A 20,734-nucleotide genomic window follows, 5' to 3' on the forward strand; every position below is an offset into this window, starting at 1 on the left:
GTGGTTTTTGCATGTTATTACAAGTTTTAATTGTCAATAGCTCACTCAGTTTTTGCCATAGAAAAAATTTTTGCTAACCCCGTTGTTAGGACAACAAACTACAAAGATTCGTTATTCGCTTTTAACTCCATTTTTTTTTTAAATCTAATCATTCTAAGCCGCTCAGGACCTCGATTTTTGACCCTTTGCTTCGTTATCGATCATTCGCTATCTGTACACTAAACAGATACAAAGCGAATACGTTCGATAACGAAGCGAAGGGTCAAAAATTGAGGTCTGACCTTTAGAACCTATTAATAATACATAAATATAGAAGACCAAGTAAGGTCAATGACTAATTTTAATTAGGGTGGTAAGTAGGGGGAAGTTTTAGATCACTTTTTCGTTGAAAAAAATAGGGAGTGACATTATTTTCATAATAAGTCACTTAATTTTTGAGCTAGACTTTTTTTTTATTTCTGTAGATAGATGTTTTTAAATACTTTAAATTAGTTTGAACAAGTTATCCTCGAAAAATTGCACAGTTTTCCCGTCTTTTGAGTTTGAAACTACAATATTTAGCATTTGACGAAGAAGAGCTAACATAATAAAGTATAGCTCGATTACTATTGGTCTTAAAGAAAATAAAAAAAAATGTTTTGTTTATTTTTTTAAAAGGTACATTTTTGTTAATTTGACGAAGAAGAGCTAACATAATAAAGTATAGCTCGATTACTATTGGTCTTAAAGAAAATAAAAAAAAAATGTTTTGTTTATTTTTTTAAAAGGTACATTTTTGTTAAGGAAAGTTGTTTTGATAAAACGAAAACTTTTTGAGTTATTAGCAGAAAACTGATTAAAAACATTGGTTTTTTTCGATGTAAAACTAACACTTTCAAATTTTATCAAAAAAATGTATAGAACGTTTTTTGCTTAGAATGAATGTTTTTACCAACTTTTGCCGTCAAAATAAAATAAAAAATTTCCACCCCCGAGATGGGGTGGCAACCACCACCATGGTAAGAGCGCCTTTCGGCCTCATATAGATTTTGATCCTTGGACTATCTACTACTTATTCTCAAATTTTCAAGCAAATCGATCTATTCTGTAAAAATTGCGAGGTTTTGTCCCATTTTAAGCTTCATTATTTGGACTATCTTTCGAAACATTGAATAATGAAATAAATACCTATACGAAAACTGCAATAGCTTGGCCACGTAATCAAAGAAAGAAAATACCAGTTTTTGCAGAATATCATACAGGAAAAGATTTCAGGAAAGCGAAGCGTTGGAAGAAGACTAACGCTATGGCTACGCAATCTCAGAGAGTGGTTTAATTGCTCGACTAACCAGCTTTTTAGGACAACAGTGAACACAGTTCAAATCATCATAATGATCGGCAACCTTCGAAAGAAGACGGAACCTTAAGAAGAAGAGGAAGACCTCATAATTACAATCTCAATAAATTAATCATCAGAGTTCTCCCATTTGCAATCCAAAAACGAGCTTCTTAGATTTTCACCTCTAGAATATACATAAAATTTATAAAAATGTATGAAAAAATGATAACTTTAATAATGTCATGTGTTTTAGGTAAATTTTCAATGGTCTTGTCATCATCCAGTGGGCCAAACAGTTTGTTTTACTGTGCAATTCTACCAACGTAACGGACAGCCTTATCCAATCTGTGATACTGATAATTTTACTGTTGATATTCGTGGAGGTGCACGAAAGGTAATGTTAAATAAATGTTCCGCTTATTTTACTAATTATCTGCAAAAGTACATAAACGTGTCAAAATCAGTATATAAAGAGCAAAGTTTTTTATTGGAGCGTTTTTGGAGTTTAAACACAGCCTTCACAATATATCCAACGACAATGGATTAAGACTCACAGAAACTGCAGCAGCTAATAATATGTTAATAAAGTCAACTATGTTTCCGCATAAAGACATTCATAAGCAAACCTGGATCTCAATCGACCATATTACGCGAAACCAAATTGACCACATCATTGTAGATGCCCGACATGGGGAACAATATCATAGACGTAAGAAGCCTCAGAGGAATAGACGGAGACACAGAGCATTACTTAGTCAGAGCAAAAGTCAAATGCAGAATATCTAGCCACAAATACAACAAAACGACAATGAACCCACAATGGAACATGGACGAAATGCAGAACACAGAGAAACATCAAAAATATATAGAACAACTTGAAGAAACCTTCAACTCTGAAACAGTTTACAATGATATAGAAGAGCTGTGGGAAACGACTGCCGAAATAATAACCAAGACAGCTGGCAAGATCTTTGGAAGGAGTAGGCAGAAGAGGGCAAAAATATGGTATGACGATGAATGTCGGAAACAGCTGGAAAAAGACAAACACTAAGGAAGACATGGATACAACTACAAACAGACAAAAGTAAAAAGGAATACGACGACTGTCGAAAAGAAACAAGAAAAATGATACGCACAAAGAAAAGAAACTATGAACAACAAAAATATGAAGCTATGGAGAGAGACCGACCCAAACCAGGCTCCAGAGAGTTCTATAAAGCAATCTACAAAGAGAAAAGAGGACATAGAACCAATTCTATCCATACACTGAGAGACAATCAAGGCCATATGATAATCGGCGATAAAGAACTAACGGAAGAATGGAAAGGGTATTTCAGGGACCTTCTAAACATCATACAGGAAGAACAGCACAAAGAAGAGATCTATATAACAGCAGACAAGCCCGTCGAAAATCCCTCTTTTCAAGAAACCCGAAAGGCCTTAAATAAGCTGAAAAATCACAAAGCGCCGGGTACGGACGAGATACCAGCAGAATTTCTGAAATATAGTAGAGAAACACTACATCGCCAAATCCACCAATTAATAACACAGATATGGTTAGAAGAAAGGATACCAGCAAGATGGAAGGAAAACATCAAAGTGCCCATCCACAAAAAACGGGGACAAAACAAAATGCGCGAATTACAGAGGAATTTCACTCTTAAACACGGCATATAACATCCTCTCAAACATCATTCTTAGTAGACTAACCCCTTATGATGAAAATGTCCTAGGAGAATATCAAGCCGGTTTTAGGGCAAACAGATCAACAATAGATCAACTATTCACGCTGAGACAGCTTCTAGAAAAGGGATGGGAGTATAACAGACTCATACACAATCTCTTCATAGACTTACGACAGGCATATGACAGCGTAGAAAGAAGCCAAGTATGGAATGCCATGGTGGAGTTCTCAATACCAAAGAAACTCATTCGGATGACTAAAGTCTGTATGGAGGGTGGAATATCAAAAGTACGTGTAAATAATAAACTGTCTGACAGCTTCGAAATCAACAGTGGACACAAACAGGGTGATGCGTTATCTCCACTACTATTTAACCTTGTATTAGAGAAAGCCATGAGGTCGGCCGAAATAAAAATAGAACTGCTATCGGTTCAAGGTCCCAAGTTATTTCTAGCATACTCAGATGACATTGATCTCGTTGGAGACTCCATCCTATCCACAAAAGCCATTTTCAACAAGGTGGAAGGAGCAACAAGCGAAGTAGGGCTGATGATTAATGAAGAGAAGACGAAATACATGTGTATAAATAGAACGACACGAAGACACAGGATAGGACAAAATGTGACGGCCAACACCTTCAATTTCGAAAGAGTACAACGTTTGAAGTATCTGGGGGCCGTAATCACAGCTGGCAACGATGTTACTGAAGAAATAAAATACAGAATCCAATCAGCAAATTGCTGTCTATTCGCACTGAATAAGCTTATAAAATCAAAAAATCTTACAAGAAGTTCCAAGATCAAAATCTATAAATCCTTCGTCAGACATGTACTAACATATGGTTGCGAAACGTGGACCATGACCAAATCAAACGAAAAAAAGCTCAGACGTTTTGAACGAAAAATACTTAGAAAAATTTTCGGACCTCACCACGACATTAACACAAACCAGTATAAGATCAGAACCAACTTCGAATTAAAAGTACTCTACAATGACACCGATATTGTCCAAGAAATTAAATCACAGCGACTAAGATGGGCAGGCCACGTACACAGACTTCATAACGAGAGACTTGTAAGACTGGTATGGGAGGAGATTCCTACAGGCAAAAGACCACTCGGACGTCCCAGAATGCGATAGAGAGATAACATCCAAGCAGATCTCCGAAAAATGAACATTCCATTTGACCCTAGGTTGATGGAAGACCGAACAGATTGGAAGAAAGTTGTACAGTCAGCCAGGACCCACCCAGGATTGTAGCGCTACATGATGATGATGATGATGATGATGATGTTTTTGGAGTCCTTAAACATGAATAAGCCATCAGCCCAGGTTTCTCCCCGTCATCTGGAGTTTCGAGGGCTTTCCGCACTAAATTGATGTAAACAGATTATTCGGGGCTTTCTGGCGTTGCTGAATACGAATATGACAACAGAACCAACCCTCGGAGCACCTAGTGCCCAGGGTAATTGATATGCACGTCATCTGGAATTTTGAAGTTTTCCAACACTAGATTAATGCAAACAGAGTACTTGGGGGATTTCAGCAACCCCAAAAACCCCCGAGTAGTCTGTTTACATCAATGTAGTGCCGAAAACCCTCGAAACTCCAGATGACGTACGTTAGCAGTAACCCTGGGTACAAAGTGCTCTGGGTGTCTATTCTGATGGCGTATTCATGTTCAGCGATCCCAAAAACCCCCCGAGTAACAACATCTGGGTCTTAATATACTGATTTTGACATGTTTATGCACTTTTGGATGTATTTTATGGACTTTAAAATGCAGTTATACATTTCTACCCATTTTTGTATTGTAGACTTTTTTACTAATGTCATCCCAAACGCATGCAAAAAGTTGCAAGTCGATAGGTGTATTTAAAAATAGATTTATTTTTTTCTTAAATGCGCTGGTGTCGGAGAACGAACTAGTTGCCAGTGATTCATTTCGAAGTTCATGGATTATTACGAAATTTGAGGAGTGGCGTGTAAAATTATACTATAATTTTACGTGTATAATTATCATGCAACAATTTCCTGTTTTATATGTATTTCGTTTTTTGAGTATACTACCATGTTTACCAACTCAATTTATTATATAATTATTGGCGTAATTATCCACGTATTGAGTTACTTTACTCATTATTTGCATGCACCAAATAATAATATACATATATACGAATATTAGTGACGAACAAAAGTTAAATTTTAATTACAATTCATGTTATTTGTTCGCTTTCTTGGCTTCTGTTGATTCTGAGATAACAGCTTAAGATGTCAATAGGAATATCTTGTCACTTATGAAGACCTTCAGAAATCGTCTTCAAATTCGTAATGCTCATTTTTTCCATTTGCATTGCAATCACGGAATATTGCCATACATGTAGACGAGGGCATTAAGGAAAAAATACAGCAAAATCTTAAATACAGCAAGAATACAGCAGAAAATTTTTTTTAAAATACAGCACCTAGCACTTTTTGCATTGTGTTCGTCAGGAAAATGTATTCAATAGAAAAATGGGTGGAAATGCTAAATTGCATTTTAAAGTGCCTAAAGATGCATCCAAAAGTGCATAAAAATGTCAAAATCAATATAATAAGGGACAGATTTTGTTATTCGGGAGTTTTTGGGATCACTGAACAAGAAATACGCAATCAGAAGCGACTCCCGGAGCACCTTCGAGCTTCTTCCTGGTCCTTCAACAAAACATCAAAAAGGCGTTAATAGGGATTGCAGCTTCGAAGGAGAAGACCTTTGGCAACCTGAATAACTGTTACAAATCTGTGTGGAGGAAAAGAAAACAAAAAATACCAGAACGCACCGAAATTAGTAGGAATAGTAGCCTTACAAGAGTCTGAGCACCATAGGACCTGAATAACAGTCTAAATAGACTAAATATTATAAAATTATTATATTATGAAATTTTACGTAACCAACACCTGTTCTGTCAAGTACCAATTCAGTAGCTGTCAATAAAACCATTTTTTTACTCCGCCATTTCAACATTTATTTATCATCGTCTATCGAGAAGAAACGGAGACAGAGCATTAGAAACAATTCGAGACTTGTATTACATCTAATTGTCCATTACATCTAAAAATCCCCGAAACTCCAGAAGACGGCGTGCTTAGCAATGACCATGGGCGCCACGTACTCCGGGTGTCGGTTCTGGTGGCGTATTCGTATTGACTCACAACACCTGACAACCCCTAAAACTCCCGAGTAATCTGTTTGCATCAATTTAGTGCCGAAAATCTGAGAAACTCCAGATGACGTGCCTTAACAGTGACCCTAGGCACCAGTTGCTCCGGGTATGGGTTCTGATGGTGTATTCGTGTTCAGCTACCCCAAAAACCCCCAAGTAATGTTTTTGCATCAATCTAGTGCCCAAAAAGATGACGTGGCTTAGCAGTGACGTGCGCCGGTTCCGACGCAGTGGGTTCCGATAGCGTATTCGTGTTCAGTGACCCCAAAAACTTCCCTAATAAAAAGCTAGCTCATAATATACTGATGTTGATATGTGTATGTACTTTTGGATGCATTTAATGCACTGTAAATGCAACTATACAATATGATGAATTTACAAATCGATTTATTCCGGTGTTTTCTATTATAAATGTCATGGGCTAATGTTTTTCCTTAAAAAAAATGCACATAATGATTTGTACAGTAAAACCGATTTATCTGCAACCGCGCGAAGAAGAGACGACAGACGTTCGTTTATGCAGTGCAACTGACCTTGAGGGTTTCAGTTAAATCTATTTTACTGTACCTTTGACAATTACTTATTTATTAGTTTTTTTTTTGTTTTTAGCTAGCCGTTATTACAGAATTAGGATCTCCAACAGACCCTAACAGCGCCAACGTGGCAAAAGTTAAATTTACCGTCCGTCACGCTGGCCAGTACCGTATTTCGGTAATGGTAGGTACCCAGCACGTCGCCGGTAGTCCCTTTACAACGATTTTCGTCGCTGGGCCAGCGTTTGCACAAAGGACCATGGTTGTGAGACATTGTAGCACCGTAGTTTGTACTGCTAATGTCGCCCATCTACTCTACATCGAACCCAGAGATGAATATAGCAATATATGTCGGTATGCGTCAGGTGATAATCCTACAGAGGTAAGGATACATTTTTAAAATGAATAGAGGTTTGTGATTTATACATATAATAATAATAATTATAGTTTGTAGTCATATGGCATACATAAAATATTTAATTTGAAACTCAATTGTAGCCTTAGGCTTTCTTAACATTTTGTTTTTTGATTCATTCGTTTATGTTCGATAATAAAAGAGATATGTTCTATTATATTACAAATGAGGTATGCTGTTTGGTCTTGATCAATATCATTCTAAATCTGGAGAGCTACTGTTTCTACATCTTGTGAGGTTCTAGGAGGTGGCTAACGCTGTCGTAGTCTTCTGTCAATAATGTCCCACAAATGTTCGAACAGATTAAGATCTGGACTATACGATGGCCAATTCAAAGTCCGAAGATTTTGTTGTAAATATTCGGTTACAGTTCATGAACGTAAGGTCTTGCATTATCGTGCATTGGCAAAAATTGTTACCAAAATAAGGAGCCGATAGCATGGTAGCAAAGTCCTTGACTATGTAAGATCACTGCTTGAACACACTCATCGCGAGTCAAATTCCTTGTAGCGCGTTCCATTTCCACCAAACAACAAAAAAAAATACGGAATTAATTGAAACTTTAAATAATCATAATCAAAATAAAGTAAAAAAACAGTCACTTTTTGACTGTTAACAATTTGACATCCATTTAATTGTTAATTTCTCATGGCGTACTTTAGGCTTGTTTATTAAACTAAGCAGAAAATGAGGATTTATTGATGAAAAACATGGCTAGTTGTTAACATACCTAACTTTTTTATTATCCAACATAATCAAATGAATAAAAAAAGAAAATGTTTAAAAAAGCCTAAGACTGCAATTGAGTTTTAATTTCAATATTTTAATATGCTAGAATATTCCACAAGGAGTTCCGAACTTTGAGGAAAAACACTCAAAACACTAAAAAAATCACTCAAATCGGTCAACAGGTTTAGGAAATTCGAGATATCTAACGTGTATAATTCATCGAGTGAGACAATTTTTTGCTCCCAAATGTAGTTTGAGTGTTAAATACATGAGTGAGAAGCTGCGCTGTGGCAACTCTTCTATTATATTTTTTACATTAGTTCATATATTTAATTTATTATGTCTGTTGGCTATAGTTTCTTCAGTCGTCTGCAAATTCGGGAGGAGCGTTTAGCAGTTTTGCTTTATCATTTTAATGACTTCTCAGTCCATCAAGGTAGTTTCTTTGTTATTCTTCCTGTAGAAAATTTGGAGTATAAACTACATTCTTATTGGTATTCATATAAGCCAATATTCAACTACTAGTCTCATTGATTGTCGTATTCGTGCTAGTGATGTTGATTATAGTTACTTTCGAGTATTCTTTACAAATCGTTACTTTTGTATAAAGTAATCATTTACAGTATTCGTTACTTTGATTACTATGATTACTTTTGTATTTGAGTACCGGTAATCATATCGAGAATCCTATTTCTCAGTAAGTAGGTATTTCACCGATCTGTTTAAGGGATAAAAATGATTTGATTAGTATGATTACTTTTGTATTTGAGTACCGGTAATCATATCGAGAAGCGTATTTCTCAATAGGTACAGTAGGAAAAATGAAAGAATACCCATGAACGAACATATAAAACACACTGTATTTTCCTGTCACCGTGTCACACAAAAAATTGACATGTAACAATTATTGTTACATGTACTTGCACTGGACAATTTTCTTTGTGACACGGTGACAGGAAAATACAGCGTGTTTTATAGGTTCGTTCATGGGTATTCTTTCATTTTTCCGACTGTAGGTATTTTGTTTAGGTATTCCGATATAACAACGACCTTCACCGATCTGTTTAAGGGATAAAAATGATTTGATTACTATGATTACTTTTGTATTTGAGTACCGGTAATCATATCGAGAAGCGTATTTCTCAGTAGGTAGGTATTTTGTGCAGGTATTTCGATATAACAACGACCTTCACTGATCTGTGTAGGGGATAAAAATGATTTGATTACTATGATTACTTTTGTTACTTTTAAAAATATAGGGTTCTCGCATTCGATCTTTGTTAATGACATACATTACATATTTTACGTATGCCATTATACCTCCCTTTGTTTCATCTTCTATCTTCTCCTCACCCTTACACCCTTAAAACGCTTCATACCCATAACGATATTCAATAACACTCGTAAAATACCGGTCCCGTCCGTTACTTGCTGGGATATGATTGGTAGCAAGTAATCAAGTGTACTGGTTGTTGATATACAATAGTCGTTACTCGCTCTGATACGATTGGTACAAAGTAATCAGAGTAATCAAAGTAGATACAATAGTCGTTACTCGCTCTGATACGATTGGTACGAAGTAACGAAGTAATCAAAGTAATGATTTGCCTCGCTGTATAATAATCGTTACTTTCGGTATTCGTAAGTAACGAATAGATACTTTTTCAACATCTCTAATTGGTGCAGATATTCCTGATGTATTTTTTATTTGCTTGTGTAAAAGTGGATTCAGTCAATTTAACTGAATAATAGTCATCGAGGTAGTCTGATCATGCTAATCAAAAGTTCTCTGCCCCTCAGGACTCAGAAATCAATTGTTTCTGAGTTATAGAGATTCAAAGTGTCAGTTTTTAGTCCATTTTTCAAAAGCATCAATTTGTTAACGTGCCGTCACACACATTGCATACATATACGGCATCTGAATATTATTTTTGATTTGGGCGTCGAAACGTTAATAAAATTATTTTTTTCAATTTAATTGTGGCTTATCTCCCATTTAAATAGTTAATTATAAAAATGCCACAAGGTAAAAGCTTCAGAACAACATCTGAATATTAATAAACACGAATATGGGATCCTGATTTTTTTTTGACAGATTTCTTATTCCAATACCATATCCGTGTTTTTTTAGATTCAGATACCGTATATTGACTGTATGGGAGGGCACGTTTGCAAATTCTTGATTTTGAAAAATGGACGCTTTAAAGCTGTATAAAATTGGGCTGCTTTCTGAACACCCGTATAAATTCCATAGTTATGTGTCTGTTAATCGGTCGTTAGGAAATCACCCCCGAATATAGTACGGATGCTTAAAACAAATTTAATTATAAAATTTAGTTCGGTTAGGTATATTTTAATTTGATTCCAACAGAAGAAAGAAGTTCTAATACAAAAGTGTGCATATGAAATATGAAAACATTAAGTACGATTAGTTTGTACATAATTTTTCTAGGGAGGGCGGCGCCCAGTAGCCCTCCTCATCAGCCGCCACTGTGTTTAGTATTACTTTGTTTATGTTTTAGGGTTATACAATCGATATAATGCAATTAGGAACTCAATCGCAGGAAAACGAATTAGAAATAGATAAAGAAAACTTTACGACTAGCTTAGATTACGATTGGGAAAGTCAACGAGTTAGCGTACAACTAAAATTTATACGAGAGGGTTGTTATCATGCTACCATCTACTACCATGGCTCTGAATTGCATAATGGAGACTTTGATATTATTGTGTTAAATAGTAAGTATTTATAAAGGTCACCGCACACATATTATGGAAAATATAATGTCACTCAAATGAAATAAAATTTACATGAATAGATTGTCTCTTCCTTCTTATTTAATGTCCATGCCTCGCAGGCTTATGTTACTGTGAGTGTCATGACTTTTGTATATTCGAAGTTTGAATAATGCCTAATTTTTTATTCTCTTTTGCTCTTCTAGCATCGAGCTCCTATTTCTCTTTTCCATTTTCATCGTATACCGTATACTATACCCAGGTATTCAAATTTGTCCAGCCTTTTAAAACAATACCTTTTACCACTTACAGACCTCACAATAAAGTCTTCTTCTTCTTTTATCATCTGTTCCTCCCATGATCATAGATTTGGTTTTGTCTTCATTTAGCTCCAATCCGAATTTCTGTGGTTCTTCAGTAATTTTCTTCACAACTCTTCTTAATTCTTTTGCGGTTCTTGGTAGGATCGTTAGAGCAAATGTTATGCACTGGTACTCATTTTTCATGATTGTTTCTTCTACTTTTACGCTGCCTTAAATGTTTGGTACTGACAAATTTTGAAATCTTCATCACAATGATACTTTTACTGTTATGATGCTTGATGTTGTTATAAATGTGCCTTTATTTCTTTTCTCTTAGGTATAGATTCTACTCTAGTCCATAGAAACGTTGCTTCGAAAAACCACAATATTTGTTATGACGCAAAACTAGTTGGAATTAACGGGGAAAGGATACCCAAACCAAAGAAGATCTTGTGTTATGTATCGCCCAAACAACTTATTATTAAAGAACTTATTTTGAAGTTCATACCAAAGAGACTGTTCACTTTTAGATTATGTCCATCGACTAAGGTAAGATAGTATATGTATAGTTTTGTTGTACATATTATCTGCGTCGTCGGCATATCTAATGTTGTTAGACGCATTCCATTGACTAATACTACTTCCTGTAGTTCTTCCACTGCTTGCTCTAAGATATGTTCAGAGTGCATAGTAAATAACACCGAGGATAGAATGCATCTTTGTCTCACTCCTCTATCTGGTCATCCACTTAAATGTTGACAGTTTGGTTATAATATAAATGATTATAAATGAATGAATATAAATGAAATTGATGGTTGAGCTGTTTTTCGATTCAGAGGAGTGCACGCTAGCGCTGTTGAAAAAGCCTGAAACGGTGAAAACAGCTGACCAGCGATTGTGCAACCCTCTGAGTCGAAAACATGCAAAACCATCTATTTACTTTTCTATCTTTACTCAGATTTGAGTAAAAGAAAGTTTCTCTTCTGTCCTTTTCCTAGACGAATAAAAACGGAATGTGATTGCAAGGAATCCTTTTTGTTTTATACATTCGTCGTCTGCGGTCTTACAAATTGTTAAAGTCGCAGATTAAGGATGTACCAGAAAGAACTTTCAACACGAAAAGTCTCAGTTTTAAATTACTATTTACCATTTTAATTTTATTAAATTGGTGGATTCTGCATCTGAGACTCTTCAATTTGTCAGTTCTTTTTCTTCACTATATTTTCTTATCTTAGTAATGAAATCCACCTCTTTTTTAACCAGATTCTTTGGAAACGCAAAGAATCTACATATCCCTCTTTCACCATAGTGTTTACAAGCTTTGGAAAAGCACATTATCATTTTTATTATACAAAATACAATGGTTCACAAAAATTCCTAGCCTTTGCTTGGTGAATATTACTAAAAAACCATATTTCATACAAATTTAAGACCGAATTATGGTGGTATTATCTTAAAAACACTATACTTAAGCAGAAAAAGCAGCAGAGGAAGCAAAGTTTCAACTTTATAGGAATTAAAAAGGCTTGTGATTAAGCAAACCTTTGTTTACAAATAACAATAAGAAAGTCGAGACGTCACACTTCGGCTGTCGGACTTAAAATCTCTTCGTATTTTTTTTATATTCAAACTATACCTATGTATTAAATCAGACTTTTTCTACTATATAGAGTATTTATAGCAAATTTCTATTATTGCATTGATACATTAGCACAAAATTAATAATAACATTTTAAATAATCTCTTGTTTTTGTAAATCACACATAAAGCATCCATAAGATATAATCATAGTTAACGCTCCCAGCGGATACACTTACAGTAGATATTACTTAACAGTTTTAATTTCAGTTGTGTTAATTTTTCTCTTTTTCCAGTTCAATTTCCATGCAGACACATTGAAGTTTAGCGAATTTTACTCTTCATCGTTTACCGTAGACGACGGTTGTCAACCAAAGATAGAACTAGTTTCGAAAGATAGAAACGTTATAGCAGCTACTTTCGCACAATTTCTCCTGAAGAATATGGGCGGTTCCGAAACGTTTAAAGATAAACAAGACTTTTTTTACCACGAAGTTCGAAAGTTCCATCACAAACACTACCACGAAAAGTTGTCGATGAAAGTCAGTAGGGAAAAACTTTTAGAGTCGAGCATGAAGTCGACCAAAAGTTTTTCGGTTGCTGATTGGTGCAAGAATTTTGAGGTTAATTTTCAAGGTGAACAAGGTAAGTTTCACTTGAAAAATTATACTTAAATACAGCACTTAAAAATAATACACACATCAAAAATATCTAAGGAACACCACTATTACTCCACTTTTTTTAATAAAAACTTAACACTTAACAAGGCACAAGTGACAACGCTTATGACTAATTGCTTTAAATTGTAAAGAAAAAGTGCTTCAAAGTACTCCGCACAAACCTTATGGAAATTAGGTCCCAGTGGATTTCGTTCATACTTTGGGAAAATACTCTGAAGCATCCTGATAAAAAGTTCTCATGGGCACTCAATCGTATGAAGGATTTTCAAGATATAGAGGCACAAACTCGGAAAATTATAAGATTTACTGGGTATTCCAATTCCCTGAGTTACTGGTTATCTGGCAACATATAGAAGCTTGGATCAAGGAAAAGTACTAAATAGTAGTCTAGGATTTTTTCCTTGCGATCCAATGGCAACCTTTACTTTGACCTTGACCTTCAGTGGACGTCATATTCTAGAGTTTCAAGGGTTTTCGGCATTAAATTGATATAAACAGATTACTCATGGGTTTTTGGGATCGCTAAACATGAATATGCCTTCAGAATTGACTTCCGGAGGACGTGGTGGCCAGGGTCACTGCAAGGGGCGTCATCTTGTAGAGTTTCGATGGTTTTCGGCATTTAATTGATGCAAATAAATTACTGGAGGGTTTTTTGAGGTCGCTAAACACGAATATGCCACCAGAACCGACTCCCAGAGCACCCCAAGTAGCACAATAAAAACATTTTAGTTTTATTTAAGATTTATAAAGGTTTTATTGTGGTAAATGAGAAGATAATGGTTTTAAAGTTACCTTGTAGATATACTGCCATAACTTTAAAACTGTTAAGCATTTGTCACTAGTTTTAAAGTATCTAATGATAGTATAAAATAAGACTATTTAATCTTAATAGATAATTTGTCTTATTGCAGTTTTAAAATGATGGTTTATTCTCAATCCACTTTAAAACTAATCAGTTTTATTAACAACTTTCGGACCATTTGGTTTTATTAGATTCTACTTTTTAGACCTTTTAGTTTTATTGTAGTTTTAAAGGTTCTCCTAATATGACTAATAAAACCTTTTATTAAAACTACTTGATCTCAAGACTATTATGTCAATAAATCATATGCCTTAAAACTAGTGTGTTAATTTTCTTTAAAGTTGCATTGTTAAAAGCAATTATTAGGTTATATTAAAACCAAACGCTCATCTGAATCAATTTGGTTTTCGTAAAAACTAAACTATGCTTCTTGTTAGAAACAATAAAACTAAACTCATCCCCTCTTCTTTCATGTTCAAAATGGTCGCCCATTTGTTTTAGAGCGAAACAGTGGTGTAGTGTGTTGTAAAAAGTGGAAGTACAGTTAGTATGGAAGAAATAAGTCGCAAGTACTTAAAATATAAACGAACTGGTCATTACGGCTTACTTTTCAAAGAATACAACACACACAGCACTACGACGCCTCGATTTTAAGGGTAGATTCACATTAAAACCGAGTGGCATTATTGACAGCACCATTAAAACTAAACGGTTTTAATTCCAAGGCAATCTTGCTTTTATGTAGGATATATGCTTTTGGAAAGGTATAAAATAAAGCCATTTGATCTTAACAATTCTCTGTAGATAGACTAAATAGTTTTATTTAGTTTTCGGCCATATTGCTTTCTGGAGATGCTGAAAGCCATGATATATTGCAATATAAGGCTTGAATAAAAATGATAAATAAGCGACTTAAAGATATAAATTCGGTTTATTTTAACATTAAAACATTAAAATTGTAGATAAAGTTATTTTTCTTTCAAATGAATATTTTTCGGATTTAAATTGTTTTATTATTATTATTTTTTATTCGCCAAAAATGAGAAATTTAAGGGCGCGTGAGTTATTTAGACCTACTTTTGTTAACATTATCAATAAAATTGGGCGCGCAAGTGTTTTTCTACCTTGACAGTCCGAAATAACACAAGTACTTTTTATTATTTTATGGTTACAAATAGGTATCTACCTATCATAACACATGTAAAAATTTGTTGGCCTATGTGGAGTATATGGGTTTAAAGAATAATTTAATGTGGTAAATTGTCTTTAAAAGTCTCCATTTAAGAAACCTTTTTAAGTGTGCTATAAAACTGCCTGCACTTAAAATGTTTTTAACAAGGTTTTAAAAAGCAGCTTTAAAACCAGTTGCTTAAAAAAAACAAAGTTTTAAGGTTTTTATTTTTGGTTTTATTGACCTCTTTCAGTGTGGGCCCTTTTATGCTGAAAGCGGTTTTATTGCAACCTTAAGGTTTACTTAAAAACCAATTGGATTTAATTTTAGTTTTATTCTAAGTTTTAAAACATCCTTAAAAGACTTAATAAACCCGGTCGGTGCTACTTGGGACCTGGTTTCCAAGGTCAATGAAAGGCGCTCCTGGAGTTTCGAGGGTCTTTGGTACTACATTATTGCAAACGGATTAGTTATAGGTTTTTGGGGTTGCCGAACACAAATACGTAATCAGCACAGACACAGGAGCACCTGGTGCCTAAAACAGGCTATCTTCTGTAGTTTCGGAGGAATCAAATGGATTACTCTTAGGTTTTTAACTCCAGAAGATAACCTGTCTTAGGCACCAGGTGCTTCTGTGTCTGTGCTGATCACGTATTCGTTCTCAGCAACCCCAAAAACCTATAACTAATCCGTTTGCATCAATGTAGTACCAAAGACCCTCGAAACTCCAGGAGCCCCTTTCATTGACCTTGGAAACCAGGTGCTCCGGGAGTCTGTTCTGGTGGCATATTCGTGTTTGGCGACCTCAAAAAACCCTCCAATGATTCATTTGCATCAATTAAAGGCCGAAAACCATCGAAACTTTAGAAGATGACGTCCCTTGCAGTGGCACTGGCCACCACGTCCCCGGAGGTCAATTTTGATTGCATATTCGTGCTTAGCGATCCCAAAAACCCATGAGTAATCTGTTTATATCAATTTAATCTGTTTATATCAAAAATCCTCGAAACTCTAGAAGATGACGTCAGTTGAAGGTCAAGGTCAAATAAAGGTCGCCATTGGATAGCCAGGAAAAAATCCTAGACTACTAGTACTTTTCCTTGAACCAAACTTCTACATGTTGCCAGAACCAGTAACTCAGGAAATTGGAATACCTAGTAAATCTTATAATTTTACGAGTTGGTGCCTCGATAGCTTGAAAATCCTTCATACGATTGAGTTGTGCACATGAGAACTTTTTATCAGGATGCTTCAAAGAGTATTTTCCCAAAGTATGAACGAAATCCACTGGGACCTAATTTCCATAAGGTTTGTGCGTGGTACTTTTAAACTATCTGTATTTACTTTAAAATTTTAATAAAACAAGATTATTACGCAACCGTAGTCATGGATCGTAGGCATTTAACACATGTTCAAATGGTAAGTGCTGTGAATATGATTGATGCTGATCTTTCACCAGCTGATGTTGCACATTTTGACGTATCTCGGAGCGTGATTTCGCTATTCTGGCGTCGCACAGTGGTTCCAAATGCTGAAAACGTGGTCATGAGGTAAAATAAAAAGTCAATATTTAGGGATTATCATGTTTACAGTTGTTTTCTCAAACTAACGTAGAGTCGTAATACGCTGGTATAAGGATCAGACCGGATCAATTCTTATTCATAACTCCGGGACAAGTGAGCCATGTACGACTTTATTTTGGCCGGCAGTGAAAGTCAAAAAGAACGCGTATATTGAAAACGCCTGCAAAACGTTTTGTAGTTTATCAATTTTATTGCTATAAAGCACATTCTTCTCTTTCAAGTATGTATTAATGGAAGATAAAAGTTGACTAAAGATTTGATAACAATAAATGCATAAAATTTGTTAATGAATAAACAGTAAAATATACTTGAAATAATCAAAATTTCGTAAAAATACATTCAAAAAGTACATAATTCTACGACTAATGTTTATTAGTCTCAAAATCTAGAGTGAGAAGATACGTAATCACATTGGTTTAACTGCCTTTAACTGCATATACATTACTGGCAGTTGTTTGAATACAAAAGTGTGAAATGACGCATATTGCATGATTCTGGTTATTGTTGCGTATGTATGGGCGGTTTTACCTAAGTAATAGGTTCTAAATATTGTAATTCAAAAAGAAAATGTATTACAGTCGAACCCTTTTATTGGAATAGCCTTCGTGCCAAACAAAAGTATTCCTATAACCGGGATATTCTAATAACCGATCATTGGTGAACCGTAGACACGTTTCGGGACCCCAAATTCCTATTCCTTAAAGCGGAATATTCCTTTAACAGGTATTCTAATAAGCGGGTTCGACTGTAGTAATCAATTAGCAATTTAAAAATGTCCTTATTATACAGTATGTCCCTGTAAGTTGTATCCATATGGAAAACTTTTTTATTATTAATTTTACCAAAAAAAGTTATTCTTTATAAAAAGTTCTGCATGGTCCAAAACCCAAGATTCAACCATCAGATATCAAATTTTATGAATTCGAGGTATGCCAAAGAGTTTGAATTTCACACAAGAGTAAAATATCTTTATTTTTCACAATATTGAAAATTGCTATTATGAAAAGTTGTTTGGAATTAAAAACTATATTCTAATATGCAATTACATCCTTCTAATTGAAATTTTTTTTAATTATGGATAACTAACATTATTTTCAGTTATTTCAATTCTGATAACTCTTTTATTATTAATTTTACGAAAAAAAGTGATTCTTAATAAAAAGTTCTGGATGTTCTAAAACCTAAAATACAACCATCTTATATCAAATTTTATCAATTTTATACCAGGTATGTCAAAAAAGATCAAATTTAGATTAAAAGTAAAGTACCTTTATCGTTCAGAATATTTCAATTAGAAGGATGTAATTACATACTGAAACATAGTATTGAGTTCTAAATAACTTTTCATAATAACAATTTTCGATATTGTGAAAAATAAACTTAATTTACTCTTGTGCGAAATTCATATTTTTTGACATACCTCGTATAAAATTGATAAAATTTGACATAAGATGGTTGTATGTTAGGTTTTAGACCATGCAGAACTTTTTATTAAGAATCACTTTTTTTCGTAAAATTATTAATAAAGAGTTATCTGAATTTAAATAACTGAAAATAATGATAGTTGTCCATAATTTTTCAAAAGAAAATTTTTTTTTCAATTAGAAGGACGTAATTGCATACTAGAATATACTTTTTAATTCCAAACAACTTTTCATAATAGCAATTTTCAATATTCTGAAAAATATAGCTACTTTACTCTTTGAGTGAAATTCAAACTTTTTGACATACCTCGTATAATATTTAAAAAATTTATATTTGATGGCTAAATCTTAGGTTTTGGACAATGCAGAGCTTTTTATGAAGAATAACTTTTTTTCGTAAAATTAATAATAAAAAAGTTTTCCATATAGATACAACTTACAGGGACATACTGTATATAATTTCAAAAAATATGCGTTTAAAAAATTTTTCGGATTTCTTTCGGCCATATAGGATCCGCCGTTTTGTTTTTCAAAAAAATAATGTTAGATTTGTAATCAGCGACCTTAAACTACCAAATTCGACAAACAATTTTGCGTTTTGATTGATATTTTCAATTTGTTTCCGCCATGTCAGATCCACCATTTTGTTATAAAACATAATGTCAGATTCGTAATCATCGATGCCAAAAACCCTTAAGTACGAAAGTAATTCCGAAGTGTATGAACAATATACACTTTTAAAGGTTCATGACCATGACCACCTTTTCGGCATTTGGAACCACAGTACGTCGATATGAACAATTTGGTAATGTCGCTGAAAGACATGGAGATCGTCAAGGGGTAACTACTTCTCGACAGGATCGGTATGTGGTAGGATTAGCTCGTCAAAGTGTGCAGATAACTGCACGTGAACTCTATGGGGCCTTAGAAAATATCCACAACATTACTGCACGTGACCAAACTTTGAGGAATAGATAACATGAGTCATTTTCCTGCACATCAGATGTCCATTGAGGGTTCCCATGTCACGTCTTAGTAATCGTGGACTGAGATTAACGTGGGCACGGCATGTGCATTGGGCCTTACAAGAATGGAGTTCTGTGTTATTCGCAGATGCAGCTATGTTTTCTCTCAACCCTGATTCAAGAAGAGTGAGAGTTTGGAGAGGACCTGGTCGACAAGAGAGACACAGGCATGTACATGGTGGGCTGGATGGAGTAATATTTCATAATCGAACTGTTCCCGTTTTTGTGGAAGGCGCGATTTGAATCAATATCAATATATTGATCGTATCTTAAAACATGTTGTCCTTCCATTTGCCACTGCTGCAGGTCATGATTTGCGTTACATGAATCATAATGAAGGACCACATACTGCAGCAACAGTAAGAGATTTGTTTCATAATAAGTATATTACACTTACAGTGGCCAGCACAACCGCCAGATCTTAATCCCATCAACCATGTATGGGAGTTGCTTCAGAAACTTATTGCTTTCCTTTGTACAATGTTCTTACTAGAGAAAGTATTCAAGATCATCTTACACAGGAATGGATGTGTGCTTGACACAAGCCTGTGTCAAGCTGTAATTATTAATGCTTGGAGAAATCCTCCTCTTTTGGAGGAAACGCAGATTATTAAACACATTTCTTGATAAGATTTTATGTTTTATATTGAGTTTTATATTGAAACTTTCCAGTAAATTAGTGCACTTCTTAACTTTTGTTTGGTTATTTCATCATAGAGAAATCGTATCACACAAATTAGGATGAATTCATTGCTAACTAATCATGCATTCTAAGGCTATGTCACTTTTTGAAATCCAATTAAAATTGATGAATATATTATGGGAAAAACTGTTGCTTAGACATTTTTGAGGTGTGTATATTATTTATCTCATTTTGTATGCTTATTTCGAAGTAATATCATTTTAGGAATTGATTGGGGAGGATTAAGACGAGAATGGTTCGAACTGATCTGTGAGCAGCTATTTGATCCTAAAAATACCTTATTCACAAGTTTTCACGAAGGGCAGCAATCATTAGTTCATCCCAATCCCGCTAGAGGTCCTCATCTTAAGCTAAAACATTACGAATTCGCTGGAAAAGTAGTTGGAAAGTGTTTGTATGAGAGCGCATTGGGAGGATCGTATAGGCAACTAGTTAGAGCTAGATTCACTAGATCTTTCTTAGCACAAGTTATAGGGCTTCGAGTACATTATAAGGTAAGCAAAGTGTATAATAATCATATTTTATCACATTTATTTTATATCGATCTGTTCAGTTGAGAGTACCTAAATACGTATAAAAAATACACTATTGTAATAGGGAACTTGCATAAAATTTTAAATTCGAAAAAAATGTTATAAATCACAACAGAACATAATTTAAAACATGTATCAAAGATAAAAAAGTTTTTTTGTCTTTCGTTTGGCCCCTAAAGACGATTAAAAATTCAAATTATACCAGCCAGCCAAAAACGCGTCGTGACGTCATCCGGTTATATGCTTACATTCTGCACCAACAAAGTAAACAATATTGTATATAATTTTAAATTATACATTATAAACGTCAGT

General features: G+C 34.5%; 1 protein-coding gene across 6 annotated transcripts in view; it reads left to right on the top strand.

Annotated features, from left to right (window-relative positions):
- LOC114326580 (apoptosis-resistant E3 ubiquitin protein ligase 1) overlaps window positions 1-20,734 on the top strand; it is a 293,562-nt gene that overhangs the window by 253,687 nt on the left and 19,141 nt on the right. For all 6 annotated transcript variants that reach the window (XM_028274984.2, XM_028274991.2, XM_050646470.1 and 3 more), the window contains 6 exons: window positions 1,572-1,712; window positions 6,815-7,120; window positions 10,405-10,621; window positions 11,258-11,469; window positions 12,795-13,143; window positions 20,094-20,383. In XM_028274984.2, coding sequence (XP_028130785.1) covers window positions 1,572-1,712; window positions 6,815-7,120; window positions 10,405-10,621; window positions 11,258-11,469; window positions 12,795-13,143; window positions 20,094-20,383 — 1,515 coding nt within the window. The remainder of the gene's footprint in view (window positions 1-1,571; window positions 1,713-6,814; window positions 7,121-10,404; window positions 10,622-11,257; window positions 11,470-12,794; window positions 13,144-20,093; window positions 20,384-20,734) is intronic.

The sequence above is a fragment of the Diabrotica virgifera genome, chromosome 3 (assembly GCF_917563875.1).
Source record: "Diabrotica virgifera virgifera chromosome 3, PGI_DIABVI_V3a".
Taxonomy (NCBI): Eukaryota; Metazoa; Arthropoda; class Insecta; order Coleoptera; family Chrysomelidae; genus Diabrotica; species Diabrotica virgifera.